General features: G+C 49.3%; 1 protein-coding gene across 3 annotated transcripts in view; it reads left to right on the top strand.

Annotated features, from left to right (window-relative positions):
• The first annotated feature begins 5,248 nt into the window (after nucleotides 1–5,248).
• The window catches only part of NUTM1 (NUT midline carcinoma family member 1), a 380,268-nt gene continuing 357,710 nt past the window's right edge, over nucleotides 5,249–27,806 (top strand). For all 3 annotated transcript variants that reach the window (XM_078644818.1, XM_078644819.1, XM_078644817.1), the window contains exon 1: nucleotides 5,249–6,757. In XM_078644818.1, coding sequence (XP_078500944.1) covers nucleotides 6,060–6,757 — 698 coding nt within the window. In that variant the 5' untranslated portion in view covers nucleotides 5,249–6,059. The remainder of the gene's footprint in view (nucleotides 6,758–27,806) is intronic.

The raw sequence follows: 27,806 nt of genomic DNA, 5'->3' as shown, positions 1-27,806 counted from the left end.
AACACTGTGGTTCCTTGATGGTTGTGGTTTCAGTATTCGGTGGTCGGATCTTCGAAACCTCTGTTGGAGGCTTAATGGGTCTTTTGTCGATTTTCCCAGTTGTGGTCCGTTGTTTATGCTCTCCCTCCCATGCAGGGGTTTTGGGTTGGGCCCTAAAGTATGTTGTTGCCATGTCAATGGTCGGTTCTAAAGAGAGGCCATCATGCTGTTTTATCCATTATTGGGTAGGGTAAGGGAGGGCTTCTAAAAACTGCTCACGATATATACATGCCATTATTTCTTCTTTGGTACGGTCATGAGGTTTCATCCATTTATCAGCTGCTGTCTTTAGCTTGTGGAAGAGAATTTTATGTGTGTCCCCAGGGTTGCCTTTCTCTTTTCGAAATCGCAGTCTATAGGCTTCAGCATCTAGACCCAAATGGTCTAAGATGACTTTTTGTTATCTCCTGGTAGATAGCTGTACCCATAGGGTTGGCCGCCTTGGTATGCAGCCTGGGCTTCCCCTGTTAAGAGGGGAGCCAGGAAGAAGGTCCGTTTATGTTCGGGCAGCCTGAAGCTCGGGCTGCCCGCTCAAAATTAAGTAGGAACAAGCCTGGGTCCTCTCCGGGAATATACTTTTGCAAGACCGTATTTGGGAAGGATGACTGAATCCCTTGGCGTGAGGGCATTTGTCTTTCGAGCTCATCTTGTCTGTCTGACGCTTTGTGCAGGCCTTCTAATTGTCGGTTCATTGTGGTACTGAACATTTCTCGGTCTGCATGTGCGGACGACATATATTTTTCCACCGTCCACTCGAGTTTGGCCTGACCGGTAATAAGCTGCTGGAGGAGGTTTTCCATTTCTGTTCTCCAATGGAAGGTATCCCACTTTTTTTTTTTATTATTTTTATTTGCATATTGTTCATAACTCAACAATACAGTCATGTAATTAGCAGTACTCAACCCCCTACTCCCCCTCCCACCCTTCCACAATCGGACTTTGCTGTTACATTTCATATCATACTTGTTCAATGTTCGTAAATTCGATGTGCAGTAATCTCGTAGTGTCCCCTCCAAGACCTTCTTGGAGGCGCCCATGTGAAGGTATCCCACTTCTGACACCATATGTGGGTTAACCGAACGGAGACAGACAAGTTGTCAAAACAGAAAGGTTTTTTATTTAATCTTTCTAGACAGTCACGGATGGTTTTATAGTAGGTTTTAGCTTTTTCTTCCTTCTGTCACGGTCAGGTTGGCGGGTAGTCTCAAGTTTTGGTTCTTCCCTCCCATGCAGGAATACCGATGTCGAAAAAACCACCCAGAAGGATACATCACAATGGACTCTCGATTTGACTTATGTGGAAAGGGAAAAGGCGTGAGGGAAGGCACTCAATCGACACCAGTAGTGGACCAAAATAGAAGCACACGGATGTGTTATCAGAAAGAAGAAATGAAGAAAAAAAAAAAAGTTTCAACTACAGAGTCGGGTATTCAGGGCTCTCTTCCCTCCCCCGAACTCGTGACTCGATTAGGAAGAGGGAGACCCCTTCCGAAACCAACCCTGTACCAGAGCACGTACCTCAGGTAGCCAGGCTCCTCCAAGAGCGTGGCGGGCAGCTTCGCGGTACCGGACCGGGTCCGGCTCCTTTCCGTGGGTTCCCTCTGAGGAGTTCTGCAGGCTCGATGGCTGGTCGACTTCCCGTGTCTGGAGGCTCGCGTCCTTGGTCCACTGGTCTCTGTCGGCGTTCGAGCTGTAACTTCTACGGTTCCAAAAGGCGACACCCCCTTCACTCTCGTCCTACTTTAAGAAGGGTGCTTCCTGTTTTTGTTTGGATCCGAATGGTGCATGTGACAGGATCACATGGGGCGTCTGTTCGTAAGAGGTGCTTGGCTTAAAGGACCCTCTACATCCAGAGTCGATGCATTCCATGGTGACTGAAAATAAAGGATAGGGGACAGATAAGAAGGTAACTGATTACCCTCTTCGTCTTTTACCGGTGCGTTGGTGGAGTCCTTACGACATCGTGGTAAAAGCTTCATGGTAAGGGACATGCGTGGTAAAGGCATGTTCATTGTAAAATATGCATGGTAATGGTCTTGCGTGGTATAAACTGCGTAATAAGGCTGTTTCCCGTCTAGGACATCAATATAATGAGCTTGCAACCCTAATCACAAGACTGGAAGTTTGGTGCAGGACAAGCACAATATTTATTTCCCCCAATCTCAATCCCTGAACGGTATGCTTTCAGATCCCTGAAAGCATACCGGCCCTGGCAATGGAGTCGGACCGGCTGTGGGGTAAGTGGGTGTGGGATGGGGGCGCGGGGAGGGAGGGTGCGCGTGGAAAACAAAGCAGCTGCTTTAGGTACAAGGGACCAGTATTTCAGCACTGCTGCAAAACCGTCCCCCTGTACCAAACACAGCCCCCACTGGTCCAAAACTGGTCCCCACCCTTCCGGCCCACCGATAAAACGCCTGGTGCCCGCTACAGCCAGTCCGGCGCGGTCTCTGAATAATGCCATAATAGCAATAGTTTAACTTATATCTGAAACCCTACACCAACCCTCAATAACATGCTGAGTTACTTCAAGTGCCTGGGAATGCACCCTGCATTCAGACAACTCATTCCTCATTCTCGCCCTCCCCTTTCACACTCACCTTGCACTCACAGCAATCACAATGTACTCACACTGATCACCATGCACTCACACCATTCACCCTGCACTCACAATGACCACACAGCACTTATGCTACTAGCCATGAACTCACACGGTTCTCCCTCCACTTATCCTGCGGTCACATGAGCACACGGCTCACTTTGCACTCACAGTGATCAATCTGCACTCACAATGCACTTGCACTGTTCACCCTGTAACTCAACCTGCAGTCACACGAGCAGACTACTCACCCTGCACTCATGGGACACTTCACTCATCTGTCCCCCTCACTGCTCACTCTGCAATCTCACTCAAACAAGCCCATCACTAACCATACATTCATTTGCCCCACTCTGCACTTACATTTGCGCCCAAATTCATATGGTCCCCTCACTCACCCTGCAGTCACTCCTCTCACCTTACTCTCACACTGTTGCATCACTCACCGTTCACTCCTGTCACCCACACAGCGTATAGGGTTAATGTGCCTACGACAAAGAACGTGTACCATGCAGATCACAGAACTGATTGTGGATAATCTACGAGTAGCCCTATAAAAAAAGAATTAAATGATTTTTCAGAAAGGGACCTAAGCTAGATGAGGTGCATTGTTGGCAAGTGGTAGTGAGGGAATTTATGAAGAAGGAAGAAATGGGGGAGGGGCGACAAAAAAGACTGTTGCACCATGCGCGACCAGTGCTAGGGCCAGCCCTGGCTGGGAGTCTTAGACCCCCTGAAACACCCTCACTCCCGAAGTTTGGGTCTAGTTGCGCCCCTGATCTGAGCAAACCACCGTAAACCGTTTCCTGAACAGTGACAATGGAATAAACATTTCCTGTCTGGAAATTGGCTGTATGAAAGAGTCAGAAACCTTCCAAAGGTGCACCAGACATTTTCATTGAGGGAACAGGTGGCACTCCACATAGGGTCAGGAAATTCTTGTGTCGCTTGCAGCCAATCTCCTTTAGGTGATGGGACATAACGTGCATGTCTACATCTGTCACTGGACAAGAGCTGGTGGTCTACCTTGGTGTAAAGTCTGCCTGGCCAGCTGAGAGAGGGGAGTGGAGGCCTTCCCAGGAGGAAGAACTGGGGGGGGTTAGAGGAGCCAGCCGAGTGTGCCTCCCTGCATCCATGTAGACCCAATTCAGTGTGCTAAGCTCAGCTGAAGAGAAACAAGATAGCTTGATCATTGCCTTTGATCACTCCTGACTGATGAGATGTTACAGGAGCTGAATGAAGTGTTTGAGTGCGATTCCCTTGCCCTGCAGCAAACTGGGGTGCTGTGCCGACAAAGATGAACTTGACCATAGCTCGAAATTGCCCAGTTCTGTGCCTGAGTATTGGGCACTAGTGCGGACTGTGTCTGACCTCCAGGAACCAATGATTTCACAGAGAACTCGAGGGTGTGATCTTTACTGTTTGGCTAGAGGGTTTTGCACTGAGCATGTTTGCTTTTCTTGTTCCCACTGCTGTACCCAGGGACCGGGCCTAGCATCTGGAGCTTTCCCAGTGCTATCAGAGGATAGGTGGGTGTAGTCTGTTGGCTTGCAGAGCACCACCACGGCGAGTACCTTGTGCCTTCTTCCCACAGCCAAAAGGGTGGTTAAACCTGAACTGGTTTGGGTCTATGCTAAGGGCCTAGAATTGATACCGGGCCTCTTAGCTGTGTGAACTGAGATTGAGTGTCCTACATTCTGAGACCAAAGTCGTAGACACAGCAAACTGCTTGCATTTTGACTTTAAACCTGCATCTGTGATCTTCCCTTGCTAATTACGTTAGTTCATTTTCCTGTAGAACGTCATAAGACCACTGGGCCCCCGTTCATATCCTTTTTGTGTATTACTGCATAGTGTATAATAAAGTACTTCTCTTTTACATAAAGATAAGCACTGGATTGGACTGCTGATACATTGCTTTATTGGGCGATAGTTGAATGATGTTCCTCTGCCCTCTCCCTACCTCCATAAGAAGCCTTGAATTTCTCGTCCTGCTAATCGTATGCAAATGTATGGGATTTTCCGGCTCAGTCCACATACAATCATCAGCCTTTTTGTTCCATGGTAACTCCATAGTCCCTCTTCTCCTACTCTGTGAGACATCAAACAGAACCTGCACGCCGAATCCAAAATTTGGCATACGAGCAGGACTTCAGAAAAACTACTTTAGAGGACTAGAGACATTAAATCCAAAACACCCGAAAAATAATCCTTTTACCGAATCGTAATGAGAAGGTGTTTGCTGGGCTGGGTAACGGCGGGTCCGCGGCAGTCGGGTGATTCTGGTCCGAGTCTTCTTCATCTGGCACTCACACAGGAGCCTACAGGTCAGGGGGTCGCGTCCTGGTCCCGCAAAATGGGAAAGGCCCAAAACGTGCTCTGCACGTCCAGAAGTACCGTGACTGGGTACCCTAAAGCTGTTCTCATTGGCCCTGGATCAGGGTCATCAGGGCCAATGAGAAGCACTCCTGCAGTGTACCAGCGAGCTCTAGGATTGGCTGATGGCTTTCAAGCCAATCCTAGAGCTCGCTTTATTTGTTCTCCACAGCAAACGGTTGGCATTAGAAAGGCATATGATTGGCTGTCACCCAACAGCTGCTAAAATTACGGACAAATGGCATCCATTAAAGAAACCTTCACGGACAACGGACAGACGGCCGAAAGTATGGACTGTCCGTGACATTTACGGACGGTTGGTCACCCCCCTCATATGCCAGCCCATCCCCGACAGGTGGCGCACTGGTGGCTTCTCCCGCAGACCAGCATTCCATGTCACGTCTTTAAACAGACCTTCTCTCCCGCAGGCAGGCCACTACATAGGGCCTCACGCGAACACACGCAGGCCCTGTAGCAGCAGATAGCTGATTGGAGTTCTTACTCGTTCCACCCCCACCCTCCTAAAACACCACCCGCCCCTCCTAGCCAGAAAAAGACAGATATATGAACTTTTGCTCCTGGGCAGACCCATGCACACAGCTACCTATCCGAAGAGTACCCGCAGGCAGAACGATTCCCACACTCAAGCAAAGGTTTAAGCATGTAAACAGAGGCAGATTTAGGCTTGCAGAACACAAGAGCATAACATACTTTAAGTGACCACAACAGTCATAGTGACAGGCGCAGCTGCACAGTCAGAAAGATGTCTAAACACATATCGACATCGCCAGATGGATAAATAAATAGTTACATACACAAAGCACAAGCAGACAAAACATACGCAGAGATGCGCAGGCAGACATGCACCACACATAGACACTTAGTGAAACACGACACACTGTGAGTACTGACTCATCGACACTCAGGCTGGTTGTAGCAGGCGGACGGGCTGACAGTCTCCGGGTTACAGACCCTGATATTTACTCATCACGTTTGACATTACTGGCCCCTCCGCCCGAAGACGTCTAGGCTGTCCTGCCTCTCCATCATGGCCTCTCAGCCGCCAGAGGTCTCCAGCTCGCCAGGCACCCCGGCCTTGCCCCTCTCTAGAGCCGGCTCCGAGGAGCCCAAAGACCTTGCCCTGCCCTTCCAGTTGGGCAACCCCCTGCTGGTGGCCCCTGTCCCTAGCACCCTGGTGTTCACCGGAGATTCTGCCAAGGTCATCATGAAGGTCAAAAGTGTCTCTCCCGCAGGGGCCCCGGGACCGCCCGAGCGCCACGAGCAGAAGAACCAGACTTTCATCGTCACCCAGACCGCCGTCAAGGTGATCCTGCCCATGGCAGGCGTCAGCTTCACCCCAGCACTACCATCCGCTGACCTGTCCCAGATACTGCCCCACAGCAAGCCGATGCTGCTGCCCGGCTCCAGCGTGCTGCCCGTCTTTGCCGAGGGGGAGGACTCCGCCAGCACGAAGAGGCCCGGCCAAGGGCACATGGCTTCTCCAGGCCACCTGGCTTGGAAGACTGTGGGTGGCCTGAGCCCTACACCATTGATCCCGCAGTGCGTGGCCCCGGGCCCTCTGCCCCCAGGGGCGTGCGGCAGCGCCACCGCCAGGCCCCTGGGAGACATGTCCTGCTCATCCAAGGGGGTCTACGAGAATTTCCGACGGTGGCAGCAGTACAAGGTTCTGGTGCGCAGACACTTCCCGAGCAACCCGGATACGGAGGCGCTAGCCTGCTTTCTAATGTGAGTGACGGAGGGGGCAGCCGGCATGGCATGGCAGGTAGGGGGCATGGATTCAAGCCCTGTAAAACACCCCTCGGGGGCGTAGTGGCAGAAGGAATGGGCAGCAAATGTAATGTATCATGGTGAATTTGTAATTAAGGCAGTAGCACTGGTCAACTTTTTTTTTCATTTTAAAGACTATTTAACAGGCACCAAACCCTTTGTATGTAGCTTGTTGATGCTGTCCTTCCTGGAATGCGTCAGCGAGAGCAGATGGCACCTGCAGCGGCCTCTCGGCTCCTGAAGCACTGTGCATATGTGTGAGGTTGCTATAAGCCCTCACGCAATGAGGAGGCAGACTATGGAAGTAGGGCAAAGGTTTCTTTATTTAAATTAATCAAGCGCGACAGAGCGCCGAGCATCTTCTTTCCTCCGGTGCTCGCGGCCACTCGTGCATGCGCACTCGCTCAGGACAAGGCGTCTTTGCGCGTTGCGTAGTCACGCAACGTACAGAGACTAGAGCGCAGCTCTACATAGCTCCCCTTTTTATACATATACAAAAAAGAGTCCTCTGAGTCCACAGGGGTTTAACACCCCCCAAGTTCGAAGTCTCTGAAGTGATTGCGTCTGACCACCACTCTACCCGCGCGTGTGCGCGTTTTACCGGTGTGGAGACTTCTCGGGTGCAGTTCTCAGCAGGGCTCACCCTACTCTCTCTCCGAGGACTCTGCTCTTTTCGGAGTCGCCATCTTTTCTCTCTGCGCTTCCTCTACCACGGGCATCTCTTGATCTCTCCCCTCCACGCAAGATCCCTCTTCTCTTCTGCTTTCTTCACCTGTTGCAGTGACTCCTTCACTTCCTTCTGCTCCTTGATCTTGTAGGGCTCTTCCTTCCTCCATAGGCCACTGTAGGATCTTGTTGATTTTTGCCATGCGGTCTTGGGACCACACATTCCCGCCGCTGAGTAACGCCGCTCTGTCGTATACTTCTTCCACTTGCAGAGGCGGGCTATACTTGCTCTCTCCTTTCTTTCTCAGCACCGCCAGTTTGACTCTCACCCACTCCCCTCTTTCAAGGGCTGCCTCTTTCACATTTCTCCTCCGATTGTAATGTTCAGTATATACTTTCTGAGCCTTCTCCAGGTTGTGTTGAACCACTGCCGGTGACCATTTGCTGGTGATGGTCTTTTCCCTCCAAACCACATTGTCTTTGGTGAAGGGGTGCCTGCCTCTCAGGATTTAGAATGGGCTGTACCCTGTTGATGTGAGGGTAATCCGGTATGCCCAGATCATACTCATGATCTCCATTTCCCAATCCTTCCCCTTCATGATGGCCGCTTGGACGGACCCCATGATGACTCGGTTGAATCTTTCTACCTGTCCGTTGCTCGAAGGGTGGTATATGGAAGTGTGCTTGGTTTTGATCCCATTCCTTTCCATATACTTGTGCCACTTCTCGGAGGTGAATTGCGGGCCGTTGTCACTCAGGATTGTTCTCGGGATCCCTTCTCTCAGGAAAACCAAGGTGAGAAACTTAATCACCGTTTCAGAGTCCATTTCTTCTTGGATGTGAACCTCAGGCCATTTGGAGTATTTGTCACCAAGACACATATATATTTCGGCATTCCTTGGTTGTCCAAGACGGGTCCCAAAATGTCGACCAAGACATCCTCCCAAGGATTGCGAGGTTGGTCGAATTTTCCCAAAGCTGGCCTTAGGGGTTTCAGAATTTTGTCAGCTCCTTGGCACTGATCACAGTCTCTCACATGCCTTTCCACTTGTATGTCCAGCCCAGGCCACCAGTACATTTGTTTCACTCTCATTTTGGTCTTCACTATGCCGAGGTGTCCCTCATGTAGCTGGGCCAACAGATGATGGATCAATCTCGTAGGAGGCACCACCTTGTCTCCTCGGTAAAGGAAGGTTCCCGAGTCACTCACCGATAGCTCCTCACGGACTTCGTAAAACTTCCGTAGCACCTCCTTTAACCTTTTCTTTTCGGGCCAACCGCTGATTACGTACTCCTTGACCTCACAGATTTCTGCGTCTCCGTCATATGCTTGGGCCCATTCTTGCTTGCTAATCACCCTTTCTGAGTCCTCCATTACGGTTATCATCTCTTCATTCTCTGCCACAGGGCTAGGAGCTTCTTCCATGGCCGAGGCTCTACTTAAGTAATCAGCCACCTTGTTGCGTGTCCCCGGTATATATTCCACATCATACCGGTACTCCAGTACCTTCAATGTCATTTTGGCTATTCGTGGCGTGGCGGTCGCATATCCACTCGAGGTAAGGACTTTGACAAGGGGATTGTGGTCTGTCTGCAGTCGAAATCTCGTGCCCCACAGGAATTGCCTGAACTTCCCCATGGCCCATACCGCCGCCAGCATTTCCTTCTCAATAACGCTAAATTTCTGTTCTGTGGGAGCTAAAGCTCTGGATGCAAAGCTGAGGGTCTCCACTGTTCCATCTGCTCTCTCTTGCGCTAGGACTGCTCCCAGTCCTTCCTCACTCGCGTCTGTCGTCAGTATGGTCTGACCCAGGGGATCATACCCTTGTAGTGGTATCGCTTGACTTATGTCCCTTTTTAACTCTTCAAATTCCTTCTGTGCTTCTTCATTCCACTTGAACGCGGTCTTGTCTCTTATCAGCTGCCTCAGTTGATGTGTTTTTGTGGCAAAGTGCTGGACGAACTTGCTGTAATACTCGGCCATCCCCAGGAAGAATCTCACTTCTTCTTTGCTATTGGGAGCCCTGGCGTCGCAGATCGCCTTCACGTTCTCTCTTTTCGGCGTGATTCCGCGTCCTCCTATCTCGTGCCCAAGGTACGTGACTGATGTCATTCTCAGCCGACATTTCTCCCATTCTGCTGTCAAGCCATTCTTTTGTAGTACACCCGGCACCTTATTCAATTTCTTGTCATGGTCTTCCTGGTCCATCCCCATCACCAAAATGTCATCCTGAAAGTAATGGATGCCCTCGATGTCCTTGAACAGGCGGTGCATCAACTTTTGGAACTTTGGAACTTTTGCGGCTGAGGCGAGACCAAAGGGCATCCTGCGAAATTGATAGCATCCAAACGGCGTTATCAAGGATGTCAGCTTCCGGCTCGTTGGGTGCAGGTCTATTTGGTGATAGGCGGAAGTGAGGTCAATGGTGGAGAACCACTTCACACCCCTTGTTTTGGCCAGCATTTCCTCTATGCGATGCAGCAGGAATTTCTCCAAAATCAGGCACTTATTCAGTTCTCGAAGGTCCACGCACAGACGCACTTTGCCATTTGGTTTTCTTGCCACAACCAATGGCGCCAACCACTCCGAACTGTCTACGGGTTCGATTATTCCTTGATCTTCCAGCCTACGCAGTTCCTGTTGCACCGCTTCTTTTACTGCCAGGGGAACATTCCTCACCTTGTGGGAAACTGGATTGGAGTTCTCCTTGAGCAGGATTTTGTGTGTGAACTTCTCCAGTTTGCCGACCTTCCCTCCGAACACCTTCGGGAAGTCTTTTTTCATCTTTTCCAGGTCCGGCCAGCACTCCTGGTCTGTCATCAACACCTGTATGTCTCGTCCTGGGTCCAGTTTTATTCCCAGGTCACCTTGATCCATCCACCCTAACACTGATGGACCCTTCTCCGCTACGTACAGCTTGCACTCCGCTGTCCTTCCTCTGATTCGAACATTAGCGTCCTATACCCCACCATGGGGATGGGCGTGCTCGTGTACGACACCGGCCGTATGTATGGAGGTTCTAATCTGGGTTCTAAGCTGGGCTCGAACTCTTTCTCCCACACTGATCTTTGGACTATAGTGTACGGGGATCCTGAGTCTATTACAATCTTGATCTTCACTCCTCCTATTAGCATGTCGCATTGTGGTTTACGGGAACGCTTGCTGTCTATTCCCAACACTTGCTCCTCTATGCACAACACAAGGTCATCTTCTTCCAGCTTATCCTCTTCTCCTTCTGGTTGGTCTTGTGCCACATACTTCACCACAGGTCTCTTTACCTTCCTGCGACACACCTTTTCATAATGACCTATTAGGCCACAGAACATGCATTTTGCCCTGAACGCAGGGCAGCGTTTATCTTGGGCTGAGTGCATCGGGCTTCCGCACCTGTAGCACACTATTTTGCTTTCCGTTGCCTGTTTTCCTGTCTGTCCGGGTTTTCCCGCCCATCTGTTTGCTCCTTTACTTTCTCCTGGCGCCATTCTGTTCCTTCCTGAGGTTTCCGAATCTTCCACTCTGTTCACCATGATCCTCTGGGTGGTCTCTCTTTTTGCTGCTCCGGCACATCGTTTCGACAACTCTGCTTTCTTTACCATCGCTATGACCTCCTTCAGCATCGCTTCCCCGTGTGCCCACAATTTATCTTGTACAGTCTTATTGGTTGTGTGCATAACGATCTGATCTTTTATGAATTCGTCCTGGAGAGCCCCGTACTTGCACGTTATCGCCAACCTTCTCAAAGCTGCGACGTAGTCGTCTATGGACTCACCCGCTTCTTGCTTCCTTTGCTGGAAGTTGTAGCGATCAATGGAGACACACACCGCTGGACGGTAGTGATTGTCCAGATCTTCTATGGCATGCTTAAAGACATCAACGTCCGCTTGTGGTCTGGTAGTGGGCACTAAGTTAGTGAACACTCTTATACCTTCTGGTCCTAGATTGTGCAAGAGTATCCTCCTCCTCCTCGCACTGGGGAAGGCCTCCCCATTTTCATCTTCCAGGGCCTCGAGGTGATTTTTGAAATATTCCCTCCAGTCTTCCCATTTCATCTGGGGTTCACCTGGTTTGGGCAAGAACGGGATCGGCGCTGTGAGTGATGACGCCTGTGTGCTCATTCTGGCCTGCTCTTCCGGTTCCACTCCCTGGCCTCTTGGGCTGCCTGGCGCACTAGCGCTCCCACCTGCTGTCGTATTCGATCGGGGTTTTCCTATTCCCCCTTCCCTGTGGCTTCTAGTTCCGCCAGGGCCTCTGTGGGGCAGTATCAACTCCTTCTGTGCGTCTCCGCCTGGTTGCCGCAGCTTCCGGCCTCGGTGCACGTAGTGGGTGCACCCTGCTTCTTCGCGCTTCTGCCGCGCTCTCCCTGTGACTTTCCAGCTCTTCTGGACGTTTTTATTTTATTTATTTTTTTGCTGTCCCCCCTTCGGTTGAGCCTGTGTGGGGTTGTTCCCTTTGGTCTGTGCTGCTCCTCTGTTTTTTCGTTTTTATTTTTTTTCGTGGATGTGCACTGTGGGTAATCCCACTCCTTGTCGCCACTGTGAGGTTGCTATACGCCCTCATGCAATGAGGAGGCAGACTATGGAAGTAGGGGAAAGGTTTCTTTATTTAAATTAATCAAGCGCGAGAGAGCGCCGAGCGTCTTCTTTCCTCCGGGGCTCGCGGCCACTCGCGCATGCGCACTCGCTCAGGCAAGGCGTCTTTGCGCGTTGCCTAGTCACACAACGTACAAAGACTAGAGCGCAACTCTACAATATGGAGCTGCAGACCGCTTTTCAAGTGCTCTCGGCCCACATTTGTTTTATTGTACTTTGTATGTGTGGTTGTGCTGAGATGTCGATGTGGTATGTAAGGATGGTATGTTAGGTATGTCTGAGCAGCTTGAATGAGTGCGGGATGGGGGTTCTAACAATACATATTTTTGACTTTATATTGTATAGTTAGTGCTAAATAAGTGTCTCATTGTTGTATAGGTTCACACCAATTGTAGTTTGAATCAGGAGTTTATTAATAAATATAACTCCAAAGGAAAAAACCCACAAAGTCAAGAGGTACTCCTGGTATGATGCGGTCTGGTCCGATCTCCAAGCTAGAATGGACCCACAGCAACGCATCAAGAGAAATAATACAGAACATAGAATACAGGCAGAACACAGGCAAAAAACAAGCAAGTTAAAGGCAAATTAAAGGAATACAACATCTCCCTTCGCTAAACAAAATAAAACAAGAAAATCAATATAAATATTAATCATTAAATCTGGATGGAATTACAACATTTCTTTTTCCAGTAACTGAACTAGTATCTGGAATTGATAAACTGTCGGTTGGACATCATTGCAATCAGTAGTGCTATTATTGCAAACATTTTGTTGATTACAATTAGTAATGGTACGTTGCAAGGCCGAAAAATCATTTGAACCAATTTGTTCATTACAATTAGAATTGTTAGGTTGCAAAGAAGATAAAGTATTTGAATCACATTGAGTTTGATCAGATACATATTTATCAAAGCACCAGAATGAAATGCTCAACTTTTCTTTGTCATGCTTTTTTTTAAACAATAATATCTTTCTGAAAAGGTTCAATCTTAATAACAGCACTTTTGTTCCACCAGCCATGGTTCTTTAACATTACTGAAGAGTGTGTGTGTGACTCTTACAACTTGTTGAGGAGGAGTTTATTTAGATTCCCCTTTACTGTTTTTTTAGGTTTTTTAACAATGATCCAATCTCCAGTAGCATATTCTTTCTTTTCCTTAATGGATATTTTATTGCAAAGTTTGTATTTTTTTTCAAAATTTTCACGTACACAATCATCCACTGAAATGTGAGAATTATTTTCAACAATCTTGGACAAATAATCTAACTTGTTATCAAAAACAGGATTTAACACTGTTTTAGCATCTCTCCCTTTCAATAAGAAAAAAGGTGAGAAACCAGTAATAGAGTGTGGAGTATTGAGATAACTCCTAACCTTCTCTTTTATGTATTTTCTAACATCTGAATACCTTCCTTGAAAAATGTATTTGATCTCTCCACTAAGCCTTTGCAGCCGGAAAATACAGTGGTGTTTTCTCATGCTTAATATCATATTTTGTTTAGAAAATCCACCATTTTTAAAAAACAAAATGTGTGCCATTATCAGAGACTAGTTTTTGGGGAAAACCTTCAAGACAAACTTTTTTTATCAAAAAATCAATGACAACATCAGTTGTGGGAAAAGAAACAAAATCATAAACAATCCATTTGGAATAATAATCTGTTAGCACAATAAGTTATCTCATGTCACTACTCCAAATGTTATATGGTCCAGAAAAATCTATTGCAAATTTTTCCCAAAGTTGTTCTGGTAAAATATTAGTGGAGGTAGAAGTTTTACTGTTTATCCAATGCTTATCCGATAATAAACATTCAGGACACTTATTAATGAATTGTTCCACAATTGAATCCATGCTTGGCCACAAATAACATTTTCGAAGTAATTTTTTAGTTCCTGACATACCTGGATGACCAATATGTGCCTTTTTCACTAAGGTATCAATAAGCTTCAATGGTGGAACAAAAAGACAATTTCTAGTGATTATATTGTTTTCCATACTCAATTCAGAAGAAACTTGTTGAAAAGGAACCAAACATTTTTCCAAATTTCTTAATGGTGGCCAAGCGTTTATAACGTATTTGATGATTTTTTAAGTACATCATCAGTTTTATATCCTTTAATCCAATCTTCTTCAGAAATTACTCCCATAGAATATTCAGAAGCATCAATGGCAGAAACAACAAAACATTCATCATCATCATATTCTAATGCATCAGAAGTGTTTTTACAGGTAAGCGAGATAAGCAATCTGCTCTAAAGTTAGCTCCACCGTTGTCCCGGGGTGGAGAGGGTCGGAGAGGGAGGAGGGGAAGGTGATGTAGAGGTAGAGTCCGAGACTTTGAAGAAGGTTTTAAGTGAAGGCTTTATTTTTATATAGGACTTTCTCCTTCTGCTAGTGATTCTCTCTCTGGCAAAGGCGGCAGGGTCGATGGCAGGTTTTCTTAAGGACTCCAGCTTGCAATCCGGTCAGGTATCCGCTTGTCCCGAAGTTTCCGGTTGCAGCCACCGTAATGAAAGGAGAAAGAGGGACGGAATTAGTGGGGGGTTTGGGACTCAAGTAAAGTAAGGACCGGGAGTGAGGGAAACCTAGTGCAAACGGTGAGTTTCAAACAGCCGAAGTGTAGGAGTGCTCGTGCAAGGTACAGGGGAGAGGGTTTGAGGACTGTACAAGGGGCTATACAAATATACAGGCTAGTCCATGGGCTGGACCCGACGTCCCACCCAGCCCGCTACTCGGCCCCGTACCTGTTGGAGCCACGCTCCTCCCGCGGGAGCGTGGCGGGGCGTCCCGTGGAAACGCTGACCTCCTGGCTTCTCCAACTTCCCTCTGGTCTTCAGGGCTTGTTCTACGCGGTCCTCCTCGTTCTTCCTCTCCTCTACGCTCTGGGAATACTCCTTTCTCCTCCGGGAAAACGCCGTCCGTTGCTTCCTGGGTTCTCTCCCCTTTTGACGTCGGGACGCTTGTTCTGGGCGGGGTTTCATCCGTTGTATCCTCCCACTTAAAGGGATCATGCACCTCTAGCTCCTCGTCTTGCCACCAGTTCTCAGAGTCTTGTACCGCCCACACCTCCTGCGGGCTGGATTCGGGCTGCTGTAATGAGGGAACGGAAGTAGGTAAAAGAGGGGTGGCTGACCACCAGTCCATTTCCGGAAAACGCACTCGGTATGCCTCCTGATCGAGCCCTAAATGGTCCAAGATGACTTCCTTAATTATCGTATAGGGGGTGTTCCCCAAGGGATTGGCAGCTTGGTAGGCCGACTGCGCCTCCCCCGTGAGGAGAGGGGCGAGGAAGAAGGGCCACTTTTCTTCAGGCCATCCCAACGCGCGGGCGGCCCTTTCAAAGTTCATCATAAAGGCATCCGGATCCTCACCGTGTCCGTACTTTTGTAGAGCAATGCCCGAGGGGTTCGGGGTATGTACACGAGCCTCTCCTGAAGCGAACACAGTTGGAGGCGGCACGTTCTTCAGGCTCTCGATGTGAGCAGATATGGTGGACTTAAACATTTCCCTGTCTTTGTGTGCCGAGGACAGCTGTCGCTCCACAGCCCACTCAAGCTTTTCCTGTCCTTTAATCACGTGCTGAATCAGGGTGTCCATTTCTTTGCTGCAGATGGACTGTGCTGGTAATCCCACTTCTGACACCACTTGTCCCGGGGTGGAGAGGGTCGGAGAGGGAGGAGGGGAAGGTGATCTAGAGGTAGAGTCCGAGACTTTGAAGAAGGTTTTAAGTGAAGGCTTTATTTTTATATAGGACTTTCTCCTTCTGCTAGTGATTCTCTCTCTGGCAAAGGCGGCAGGGTCGATGGCAGGTTTTCTTAAGGACTCTAGCTTGCAATCCGGTCAGGTATCCGCTTGTCCTGAAGTTTCCGGTTGCAGCCACCGTAATGAAAGGAGAAAGAGGGACGGAATTAGTGGAGGGTTTGGAACTCAAGTAAAGTAAGGACCGGGAGTGAGAGAAACCTAGTGCAAACGGTGAGTTTCAAACAGCCGAAGTGTAGGAGTGCTCATGCAAGGTACAGGGGAGAGGGTTTGAGGACTGTACATGGGGCTATACAATTATACAGGCTAGTCCGTAGGCTGAACCCGACGTCCCACCCAGCCCGCTACTCGGCCCCGTACCTGTTGGAGCCACGCTCCTCCCGCGGGAGCGTGGCGTGGCGGGGCGACCCGTGGAAACGCTGGCCTCCTGGCTTCTCCAACTTCCCTCTGGTCTTCAGGGCTTGTTCTGCGCGGTCCTCCTCGTTCTTCCTCTCCTCTACGCTCTGGAATACTCCTTTCTCCTCCGGGAAAACGCCGTCCGTTGCTTCCTGAGTTCTCTCCCCTTTTGACGTCGGGACGCTCGTTCTGGGCGGAGTTTCGTCCGTTGTACCCTCCCACTTAAAGGGATCATGCACCTCTAGCTCCTCGTCTTGCCACCAGTGCTCAGATTCTTGTACCGCCCACACCTCCTGTGGGCTGGATTCGGGCTGCTGTAATGAGGGAAGGGAAGTAGGTAAAAGCGGGGTGGCTGACCACCAGTCCATTTCACAACCGTATATGTGCTTGATATCAAAATTGTATTCCTGCAACCTTGATATGAGCCTTACTAATCTAGATGATGCCAAACCAGTACAGTTTCCACTCATCAAATATATTAGGGGTTTGTGGTCAGTTAATAAATCAAAGTAATTACCCCACAAATAGCTTTTGAATTTTTCAACAGCCCAAGTGCAAGCCAATGCTTCTCTCTCCATAGTGCTGTAATTTGACTCAGCCTTGCTTAAGGTACGTGAAATAAATGCAATGGTATTTTCTTTTCCTTTATGAGTTTGAGTGAGTACACCTCCAAGCCCTATTGAATTAGCATCCACAGTAACTGTACATTTTAACCCACATGTAAACGGTTGTAAGGCAGGAGCATTTTTTATCATGTCTTTGATGTTATTAAAAGCATCTTCATGTTCCGCTCTCCAATCAAACTTTTTATTCTTGCGAGTCAAACATCTCAGAGGCTCGAATGCATATCCATGCACAAAACGTGCATAGTACTCACTATGTCCTAAAAAAGACTTAAGGGAATCTTTAGTCACAGGTGCTGGAGCATTAGTAAAAGAATCAATTAGATTTTTCTTTGGCTTAATACCCTCTTTTGTGATGGAGTGTCCTAAATACTCTAATTCATTTACCAAAAAACAACATTTATAATTGAAAGACGTCGATGTTGTATTGTTGCAATCCACACGAGCTGCTACCAGTGCGTGACAGTGACAACATATGCCCACGAGCTCTCCTGCACGAGAGTACCTATTGTCCTCCCTCCCTCCATGTCCCCAACATTCTATCGTTCCAACTGCACCACCACCAACTCCCAACTGCCACAATTGAGATTCCTCCCTGACCTATGCACCGCCCTAGGTGTGGGGCTGTTATGAATAAAACTTCTGAAACCTTGCTACAAGTCTGCCTCCTTTCTACAAGTGGCGAAGTGCGGACTTACATACAGCCTCTCCCCGCAGAATCCTGCTGAGTTCCTGTTAAATCTAAAGGTCAACTTCTGGAATCATTTACACCAACGAAAAATAGCAGTAAGTCAAGGGACTAACTCAATTATGCATCTAATCTACAACAACAGTGTGTTGATGAAAAAATAAGAAATCTTATGAAAGAACAACTCAGCGTGAACGAGTTCCCATCAGTCCACCTTCGAGACCGCCCTTCATCATCTGGGATCTCTTGTACATCAAGAGTAATGATACCCCCAATAAACCGGCAGACGTGACAAACCAATTTAAGGGTGTACCAGAAACAAACTCTCAGATGTGAAACAAAGTGTGTCTTGCAGGGAACTGGAAAGCAGTGCTCAAGAAAGTGAAAGTGATAAAGTGAAAAATACAAAAGTTATGTCTAAAATTGGATCGTGATAGGGGAAAAAGAACTTTATTATGCACCCTTCACTCCCAAATCAATAAAAACAGTGCAAGTGGTAGTGTAACAAATGACTACCAACAAAGTTATTAGGTCGACATGTTTCTGCGGTCACTCGGAGCTACACAGTCTCCAGCCGCTTCTTCAGGACCATTAGTGCTACTGCTGTATAAAAACATTGAAAAATATCACCTGAAAAGTGCGATATATGCGCATCCTCCCATTCGAAGGAAGGGAACAACCCCACCTCACCTGGCACCAGCTCAGGTACAGGGTGCACCGCTCTATCCGTCGGTACGCCGGTCGTCCCTCTGGGCTGTTTCGTGGGGAGGTGCAACTTCTGGAATCACCTTGGAGCTGCGCTACAAGTTAAAAGAAGACTGCTCTCTCCTACCTGAAATCCGGTTCACCTTATCCACATCGTGTCTTTCCTGTCACATGAGGGTGTCTACAGGATTTCAACCTCCTTGCCGTCTAAGAGTGTCCACCTGTAAAATCCCTGGGTGAGAGCGGCGCTTTTGGTCATTGAACCCTGCACTGCTCTTGAGTGTTTTCTTCAGCCTGAGTTCCACCCGGCCTTAAGGTAGGATTGACTCATTCAGCGCGTTGTCTCTGCTTCGCATCGAGTGGTTTAGGATACCCGGAATGTTTGCATGCCTCTTCAGCGCTGATGTACTGTGCCAAGACATTAATTTGCTCCTGCTCCCACGCATCAGCTTGTCTCATCATAACCTAGATTAACACCGTGTGGTTGACCTAGCCTCACCTTTTTGCGCAGCTGATTCCTTTTCAGTCAGCGTGTTTTCGCGCCTTAAGACGCTTTCCTGCATCTCAATGCCAACCATCTGCGCATGCCTACGTGCACCCCATGTCACTTGAACGCAGCGTCAGGCGCCATCTTGCTGAAATTGATCATCGTAACTCGACAGCTTTCGAGTTCAATTCCAACTGAGGGACATTCAGCGTGATGTGCACACCGCTTCAAATAATCGGAACCAGCATATTTTAAGCAACCCTTTTGTTTCACATTGCACACTCCTCACGGTGATCTGCACACCACAATATATTTAATGGTAAAGGGTTGAAATATACCTTATGTTCAATTTTATAGTGTTTTCTGACTGAGATTACACATTCTTCTTCCTGACGCAATATTTACTGACTGTGGCCAGGCATTCTTTCACTTCTAGGCAACTCACATGTTTGTCAACCCTACATTATCACTCAGAGTCTTGCTGAGGCAGCTATACGTCAGTGTGTCACCTCATCATTTTGCGGCGATTTAATTCCTCCTGTGACACACACACACACACAAGTCAACTCCATCCATAATCTCTACGAACGTGTTTTTGTTTCCTACTTCTTCTTACCCATCGGTATACGCCATGTGTGCACTAAGTTCTTTGAACCTAGGTCAGCCTCAAGCTTTTCTTCCCCTCAAAGGTGCACCATGCATGCAGTGGAAAGAGTACTTTTGCAATTACACAGAAACTGTAGAGGATTTCACGTCTGCGAAGAAAAAGAAAGTGCTATTGTACTGTTAGGGTCCAGGAGGCGTAAAAGCTTACAATAACATAGAAAAAAAAGTAAGGGAAGGCGATGGTGTTTATCAACATGCCTTAGATGATCTTGATGCCTATTTCTCACCTATTGTATGTGTTGCTGTTGACCGCTACTATTTTTCAAGAAGAAAACAGGGTAAAGACGAGAGCATAGATGACTATGTCGCCGCCTTGAACAATCTAGCTTTAACCTGCAGATTTGGACAACTACAAGAGGAGTTTGTACATAACCAAATAGTCATGCATGCTAGCAATCCAAATATCCATGACAAACTTTGGGTGAGTGGTGAATCTCCTTTAAAGGAAGTTGTTGCGGGGGAGGGGGGGCGTGGCCAAGATGGTGGCGGAGTAGGATGTGTTTCTCTGTCCCTCCGGCGCCGACTGTAATTAGCATTGTATATCTGCCCTCCTGGTGCCCATCCGCGCTGGACAGCGAGCGTGGATGCTTCCGTTGCCCCTCCCGTCCCAGTGGAGAGGGTATTTTGGCGATCGAAGGCGGTGCCTGGTGCTGAGTTGAGCCACCCGGCCCCAGCCTTGCTGTGGCCTGGCGAGCCGGTTGGTGAGACGCTGACGGCGGGGTTCCTAGCGTTGCGGCACTTCTGCTCGGGTTGTGGAGAGTCGGCGGCTTCTCAGGACCAGCGGAGGGGTGTGCGAGCTGTGGACCCGACTGATGGAGCGGCCCGGACCGTGGAGATTGAGGGTCTGCACCCTGGCCGCCAGCTTGTGAGGCCCGTGTGGGTGAGCGATCTGTGCCTGCTGAAGCGGAGGGTGACTGCGGCCTGGCGGTATGTGCCGCTGATACCACCCTTCTGACGAGAGTGGTGCGGGCGGGCCTCCCTTGCAAGCGTCGGCTTGCCTGTGCCCGTAGCTGTGTGGAGCGGCCGGGTACGGATACGTAGCAGCGTTGCGGAGACGAAAGGAAAGCCCCAGCACAGTACGCCAAGGCGAGAGGGGGCAGCGGACCTTGGGTTGCGAGACTCGGTCCGTACATCGACGGACGGCGTGCTTCGGTGCTGCGGGGCAGATAGGGACCCTGTCCTGAGCGTGTTGGGTCGGCGTCCGGACACCTGCTGCGATCCCCGAGCCCTGCAGATTTGACCGGATGGCCGGTGGCTGAGGTACTGGGGTGAGGGCCACTGACAGTGTGACTGTGTGGCGCGGCGGTTGTGGATGCCCTCCCCCCCACTGTGTGCCCACTAGGTACGCTTTGCTGAACTTTGCTGGGGGCACTGGAGGCTGCATTGCGAGTGGTGCTGGGGCTGCTGTCGGCCCGTGCATCGGCGGGAAGAGCCCCTCTGTACTGGCCCAGAGTTGTGATCCCTGCCTTGGCTGCTTGGGGTGGCGGTCACTCCTGTGTGCTGGCCTGGACGAGGCCTGACGGACTAGTGACTTACTGTCCCTCCCCCCGGAGATGTAGAGCGGGCCGCACGTTGGCGGAGTGAGAAGTGGTGGTGTGCTGCGGGAGCGGGCGGCTGGAGCTGGCGCTTCGCTAGGCTGTGACCGTGGTTTGTGGCGGCCTCTGCCCCTCCCCGTACAGCGGTGACTGAGAGCAAGAGCAGGGCCTACACTGGAAGAGACCCTCGCGGCGGGGTGCTTTTTGGCCCTTGCTGGTGGACCTGGGACCTAAGACACTTGTTCTGCTGGGGGCAGGGGCCCACTCATGACCTATGCATAGATGATCTGGGGGGTCGGGACCTGATTTGTGCATTTTGTTGCCTGAGGAGTTGCGAAGGTGCGCTGCTCTGGCCTCCTGTCCGACTAGGACCCTGATTCTCTGGGTTCCGTGAGTGCTGCCCCTCCCGAGTGAAGCTACTGGGGCCGAGCACGTGTTGGGGTCCTGAGGGGGAAAGCCTTGGGGAAGAGGGGAGCGGGGGTGCCTCCCATGTCCTGACTCTTTGCCTTACAACATACGTCTGGCCCGGACTCATTTGCATCTCACTATTCACGTGGGCCAGCCACTCTTGAGCTCTGGTGTTTTACTGCGCGGTCCTTGCCTTGGGTTTGGGCCCTGTCAGACGCGGGCATTCCTAGAGTTGTTCGGCGTACAGACACCGCGTGTGTCTGAGCTGCGCTTCTTGGAGGATAGACCTGCGCCTTCTCCAACATGTCTTCTTACAGTACCCGGAAGGACAAGCCCCTGAAAGATCTACTGCAGAAAACGGTGGGTCAGTCCACTTCTCATGCAGACCCCAAATCTTCGCCATTGGAGGACAACGAGGTACCGGCGACCAAAGCCTTCATGCTGTAGTTGTTCTCAGCTATTAAAGAAGACATCTTGGAGATCCATTCTCAGCACTCCTCCGACCTACGAGAAGTACGGCGCAATGTGGATGCCATTGGCGAGCGGGTGGCAACCTTGGAGAAGCAGGACCTGGGTCGGGAGGATGATCTCCACCAACTTCAGTAGGATGTCATTCGTCTCACGGAGCAAAACCTAGACCTCCAAGCGCACGCCGAAGACTTAGAGAATCGGTCCCGGCGTAATAACATAAGGATTCGAGCGGTGCCGTGGAGGGGTGAGGGAGATGACCTTCGTGACTATGTTTGCAAACTTTTCCGGCAAATCCTGGCGGAAAGAAAGGGATTGGACATACAGTTGGACAGGGTACTTCGCGTCGGCTTACCAAGGGGCGCTAAGGCTCCCCCACCGGACATTTTGGTGTGTGTGCATGATTTCCAGCTTAAGGAACGTATCCTTCGCAAAGCACGCGACCTTCACCCAGTGCAATTCCGGGGTCATCATCCTGCACTCTTCCAGGACCTAGGGGCCTCCACCCTTGCCAAGCGCAGAGAATTCAAGCCCATTACCAACCATCTACGGGAGAAGGGTATCCCCCTACTCATGGTGCCACCCCTTTCGTCTTATCTTTAAATAACAGAGCAAGCACCACCAGATCCGTTCTCTGTCCGTCGCATATGATGTCCTGGGATTGGAGCGGCCCTCCCCTCAGCCGGGGCCCACGGCGTCTCCCCCGAGGTGGCGCAGATGCTCTACTGACTGGCAGAGGGTGGGAAGACCTCCCCAACAATTGAGACCGGATTTGTCCGCTAGCCTGATGGAAAGAGACGCGGCTGGTCTCTGGTCTGGTGACTGACAATAATGACGTCCCATGAGCAAGATTCGAATTGCATCAGGTGGGCTGTTTCTCGGCGCCGGCGGTGGGAAATGTTCTGTTGAAAAGTGGTACCATCCCCCAATCCTTGTATCGTGGAGTTGCCCTGTATCAGGTGCGGTACGTTCCCTGAATGGTGCCTTGTTCCCCTTCTCGTTTGATGTTCTTGACAGACTGTTGTCCTCGGACAGGACTTGTGATTTTCATTTCTCATTCTGTTCTATTGCATTATGATTTAGGGAAGGGGTCTTTGTTGGGGTTTCGGGGTTATTTTTGGGGCTGCACATCAGTCTTCGGCTGGACATGGCAGTTATATGGTTTATGGTTGAAGCACTATGTCTCCTTTCATGCCTCTGATTTTGGGCGACTAGCTAGCTCCTACTCACCCCGTTGGCACCATGGGTAGGGATCTAAAGATTGTGAGTTTGAATATCAGGGGATTGAATAGCCCAGTCAAGCGCGTAGCCATTCTGTCTCTCCTTAAGAATGTGGGGGGCGATGTGTGTCTGCTGAAGGAGACTCATCTTCTTTCTAAAGATACTAAGCGGATGAGGGACAAGCGCTTCCCCTTGCAACTTTTGGTCCTCAGGTCTGGCTAAGAAGTATGGAGTGGCAATCCTCTTTAGTGCGCGCGCACATTGTGAAGTGCTTTCCCAAGTGACTGATATTAAGGGTAGATTCCTGGCGGTCAGGGTCCAGTGGGGGGATGCGCAGCTTACCCTACGATCATTATATGCCCCGAACGAGTGACAAGAACCCTTCCTCCGGGTGGCCCTTTCCGAGGTTCTGGCATCTCCGGACGCCTCGATCCTTGTGGGTGGAGACCTAAATGTGGTGATGGATTCTGAGATGGACAGATCTGAACAGCGATCGCATCAGTCGGGTGCGCTGTCGCAAGGGGGTAGGCTATGGCTGACTGATGGTGGATTGCATGATGTGTGGCGTGTCCAACACCCCACTGAGCGCGACTACACCTACTACTCTGCAGCGCACAAAACCTATGCCCGACTTGACCACTTTTTTAGCTACGACCCCTCTCATGCCCTACTTATCTGAGGCTCAGATTACCCCGCGCTCCCTCTCAGACCATGCCCTTATCTTGGTGCAGCTTACCTTCTGCGGTGGACGCCTGCCGTCCCCTGGCTGGCGTCTCCGGGATTCCCTGCTCCATTCGGAATCAGTTGTGTCCCGGGTAAGGGATGCAATCACTAATTATCTTACAGAAAATGACCAGGAGGATACACCCTTGGCAGCGGTGTGGGAAGCCCTGAAATTAGTGGTGAGGAGAGAGTTCATTGCGGTGGCGGCATCGTTTGCGTGACTGCGCCTGAGCTAAGCACGCGGAATTAGAAAGGGAGGTGGGAGCGTTGGAGGCAGTGCACAAGCGGACGGGGGGCCTGCGAGTTTGGAGGGAGCTGGAAACAAAGCGTCGCGTGCTAAAGCACTTGGACTTAGACAGAGCAGAACACGCCCTCTTGCGCTTACGGCATGAATTCTATCTTAGTGGGGACAAGGGGGGATGGATGTTGGCCCATAGACTGCGGGCACGGGCGCAGCTCGCAGCTGTCCAGTCTATTAGGGATTCGCAGGCGGTTGAGCACTCTATGGATGCCCTTATCGTAGATTGTTTCCGCCACTTCTATCATTGCCTGTATAGTGGGGAGACTTCAAGCTCGGGAGGGACGATAGAGTACCTTGACTCTTGTAATATTAAGGCGCTGGTTCAGGCGTCCGTAGACGCTTTGGACACTGCCATACACATAGAGGAGGTCATTTCAGTGATAGCGCAATTAAAGCTCGCCAAATCTCTGGGACCGGACGGCTTCTCTGCGCTGTTTTTTAAAACTTACTGTGTGGAGCTGGCTCATCTTTTAACGCGCCACTTCAACTCCTTTGTCGACTACGGGGAAGTGACCCCCTCCATGTCGGAGGCAGCAATTACGGTCATCCTTAAGCCGGGGAAAGATCCGAAAGATTGTGGTTCCTATCTGCCTATTTCTTTTCTAAACACCAACGCAAAACTTTTTGCGAGCATTTTAGCGGGCGACTTAGCCCTCTGATGGACGATATCATTGATCCAGACCAATCTGGATTTATCCCGACGCGGCAGGGAGGGGACAATACTAAGCGGATCCTTCACCTTATAGACCTGGTACACCATTCTCGAGCTCAGGCCTTTCTACTCTCCATCGACGCGGAAAAGGCCTTCGACCGGGTAGACTGGGACTATCTATTCAAGGTCTTGCGGGCCTATGGTGTCGGGGATAACTTTGTCCGCTGGGTACAATGTCTCTATGCGGCTCCTAAGGCGGCGGTGAGGGTGAACGGGTGTAGATCTACCCTTTTCCCCATTTTCAGAGGGACGAGGCAAGGGTGCCCCTTGTCTCCGTAACTCTTTGTGCTCTACATGGAGCCTTTTGCCAAACGCATTAGTTCCAACCCAGATATAACGGGAATTAAATTTGGAGCTGACACCCACAAAATCAGTCTTTATGCGTACAACGTTATTCTCTCGCTGACTCAACCCCACTCCACTTTACGGTACCTTGCGTCAGAACTTCTTGAATTTGGGAGGGTGGCAGGGTTTAAGGTGAATTTTTCGAAATCGCAAATTCTGAATATTTCAATTCCTGAAGCCGAGGTCCGGGACCTCCAGCAAGATTTTGCCTTTCAGTGGGTACACTCCGACAGTACATACCTGGGTATTCGGTTGACTCCCTCTATTGCAAAAACGGTCTCCCTCAATTATAGACTATTAGTGGACCAAACTACTAAAGCGCTCTCCGATTGGGCCCGCCTCAACTTGGCCTGGTATGGGAGGTTGGCGGCGGTGAAGATGACTGTGCTGCCACTCATCCTCTATCTGTTCCAGATGCTGCCGCTGAGTCCTCCACCGGGTGTCCCCCGGAAGCTGCAAGGGCTCCTTAATAAATTCTTGTGGAGCAACAAGAGGCTGAGGCTCGCGCTGACGTTTATTACGGCGCCGAAGGCGGTGGGAGGATTGGGCTTCCCCCTATTGAGTGATTATTATCAAGCGACTTGCCTTCGATATGTCACGGAGTGGAATAGGCAATTCATTTTCAAATTGGAGCGATATTGGGCTGAAGTTCTTGATGATATTGATGATGCATTCAAAGCTACACTGCCCCGGTCCCCATGAGCGCTAAGGAATGTGTGAGAGGACGAACGGTCATGGGAGAGTAGGATAGGAATGTGGAGACTGATGTGGAGGGGGTGGGAGGGGGGTTTTGGGGGGTGAAGGGTGTGGGTGTTTGTCAGTTTCCTTCTTCTCTTTTTTTATTTTATTTTAAAAGTGGTATCTTTGCAGTTGCCTGCCATGAAAGCTATGGTCTGAAACTTCTCCACGCGGGGTCGCTCTCCGGGTTGTAGACCTGTACGCTGTGTGCTGGCCATGTCACTACGCTCTGCCGGCCGGTGGATGTAGGCAGTTGAGCTGTGTCTTCGATAATAAAAATGATTGATTCTAAAGGAAGTTGTTGCTTTGGTTAAAAAGGCAGAACTTACAGGCAGATGTGCCAAGGCAGTTTTGGATGAGCCACATATAGTAAAAGCAATCAATTCATCCAATGCAAACAGACTGAGGTCAAAAGTTAATAGTCGTGAAATCTCTCATGATTATCACAAGAAAAGTGAACAATTCAAATCGAAACACAACAATGAGAAGAGTCACAGCAAGAAAAACAATGACCACTCAGAACGCACATTGCAAAAGAATGCAATAGAAAGTCTTACAAACACACAAACCTGTGAAACACATCCAAGAAGAGAGCGACTCTGGGGCGGAAAATTCTGATTACTCAGAATCTGACAGCATCAATTACGTATTCTCCATTGAATACGACATATTGGAACCTACTCCCTCCAAGATCAAAAAACCCATGTGTGAAATAAAATTAGGTGGAGTAACTGTTAACATAATGGCTGAATCTGGGTCCTCTTTCATGATAATTAACAAGAACGTTTGGAAACAACAGTTCATAGACAAAATTGGAACATCACTTGAAAAATCTAACGTGATTGCAAGAAGTTACACATGCGATTACATTGAGTTTTTAGGAACTCGTGAATTAGAATTTGAATTCAAAAACAGGAAAGCACTTTGTAAACTTTTTGTAGCTAAGAAAGGACCTTCGGTGTTGGGGTGATCAAGCAGATCTTGGCATTATCCTCAACCCCAATAGTGCTGACCTTGTTTTGTCCATTGATGAATCGTGTAAACATACCATCCACAGAGATTTCCCAGAAGTGTTCTCCGGCAAAGTCGGTCTCCTAAACAGTTTTCAACATAAAATTGAATTAAAAGACTCGGCCATCCCTTGCATTCACAAGGTAAGACATCTACCAGTTTTGGTTAGAAACGATGTCCAACTAGAACTGAACAGACTGGTCCGTGACGGAATAATCGAAGAAGTTGAATCTGCTGAGTGTGTCTCTCCCTAAGTTGTCGTCAAACGTCCCAATAGGAAAATCAGACTTTGCATAGACCTTAGGGACCTAAACAAAAATATAATCGTGGATAAGTACCTCCTACCTCGCATCTGTGAAATGTTCAATGCCACTAATGATATGCTTATATTTTCCATTATTGACTTAAAATCCGCTTATCACCAGATACCCCTACACGTGGATAGCAAAAAGTACACCACATTTATGACACCATTCGGTTGTTACCGTTTCACCAGCGTACCGTTTGGTCTAGCCTTGGCCGCATCGCTTTTCCAAAGAGTCATGACATCAATCTTTGAGGGTGTTGACTGTATCGGGTTTTTCCAAGACTACATCCGGGTCATGGGTAGCAACCAATTGGAACATGACATACGTCTTAGGCAGGTTTTTTTAATATATATTTTTATTAAAGAAAGCAGGAGTAAACGTTACACAAATCTGGTGTCATATTCAATTACATTACAATATTCGGCAGGCGTGTGAGGAAATGCAGAGAAAGCAGTACATGCAAGTAAAATATACCAACTGAATGTATTATATGAACAGGAGAGTCAATACGGTCAATCAAGTCGATAAATTACAGTCTGCAGAACCCTTCCACCCACGACTCAGAAAGGTTGGGACCAGAGTAGACACCTAGATGAGTGAGAGAACACGATTCAGGATATTCGAAGCACCTCCCGCAAAGAGGTAAAAGAAA

The sequence above is a fragment of the Lissotriton helveticus genome, chromosome 5_1 (assembly GCF_964261635.1).
Source record: "Lissotriton helveticus chromosome 5_1, aLisHel1.1, whole genome shotgun sequence".
Lineage (NCBI taxonomy): Eukaryota > Metazoa > Chordata > Amphibia > Caudata > Salamandridae > Lissotriton > Lissotriton helveticus.
Note: the sequence above shows the minus strand (reverse complement) of the source record. Positions and strands in the feature narration are given on the sequence as shown.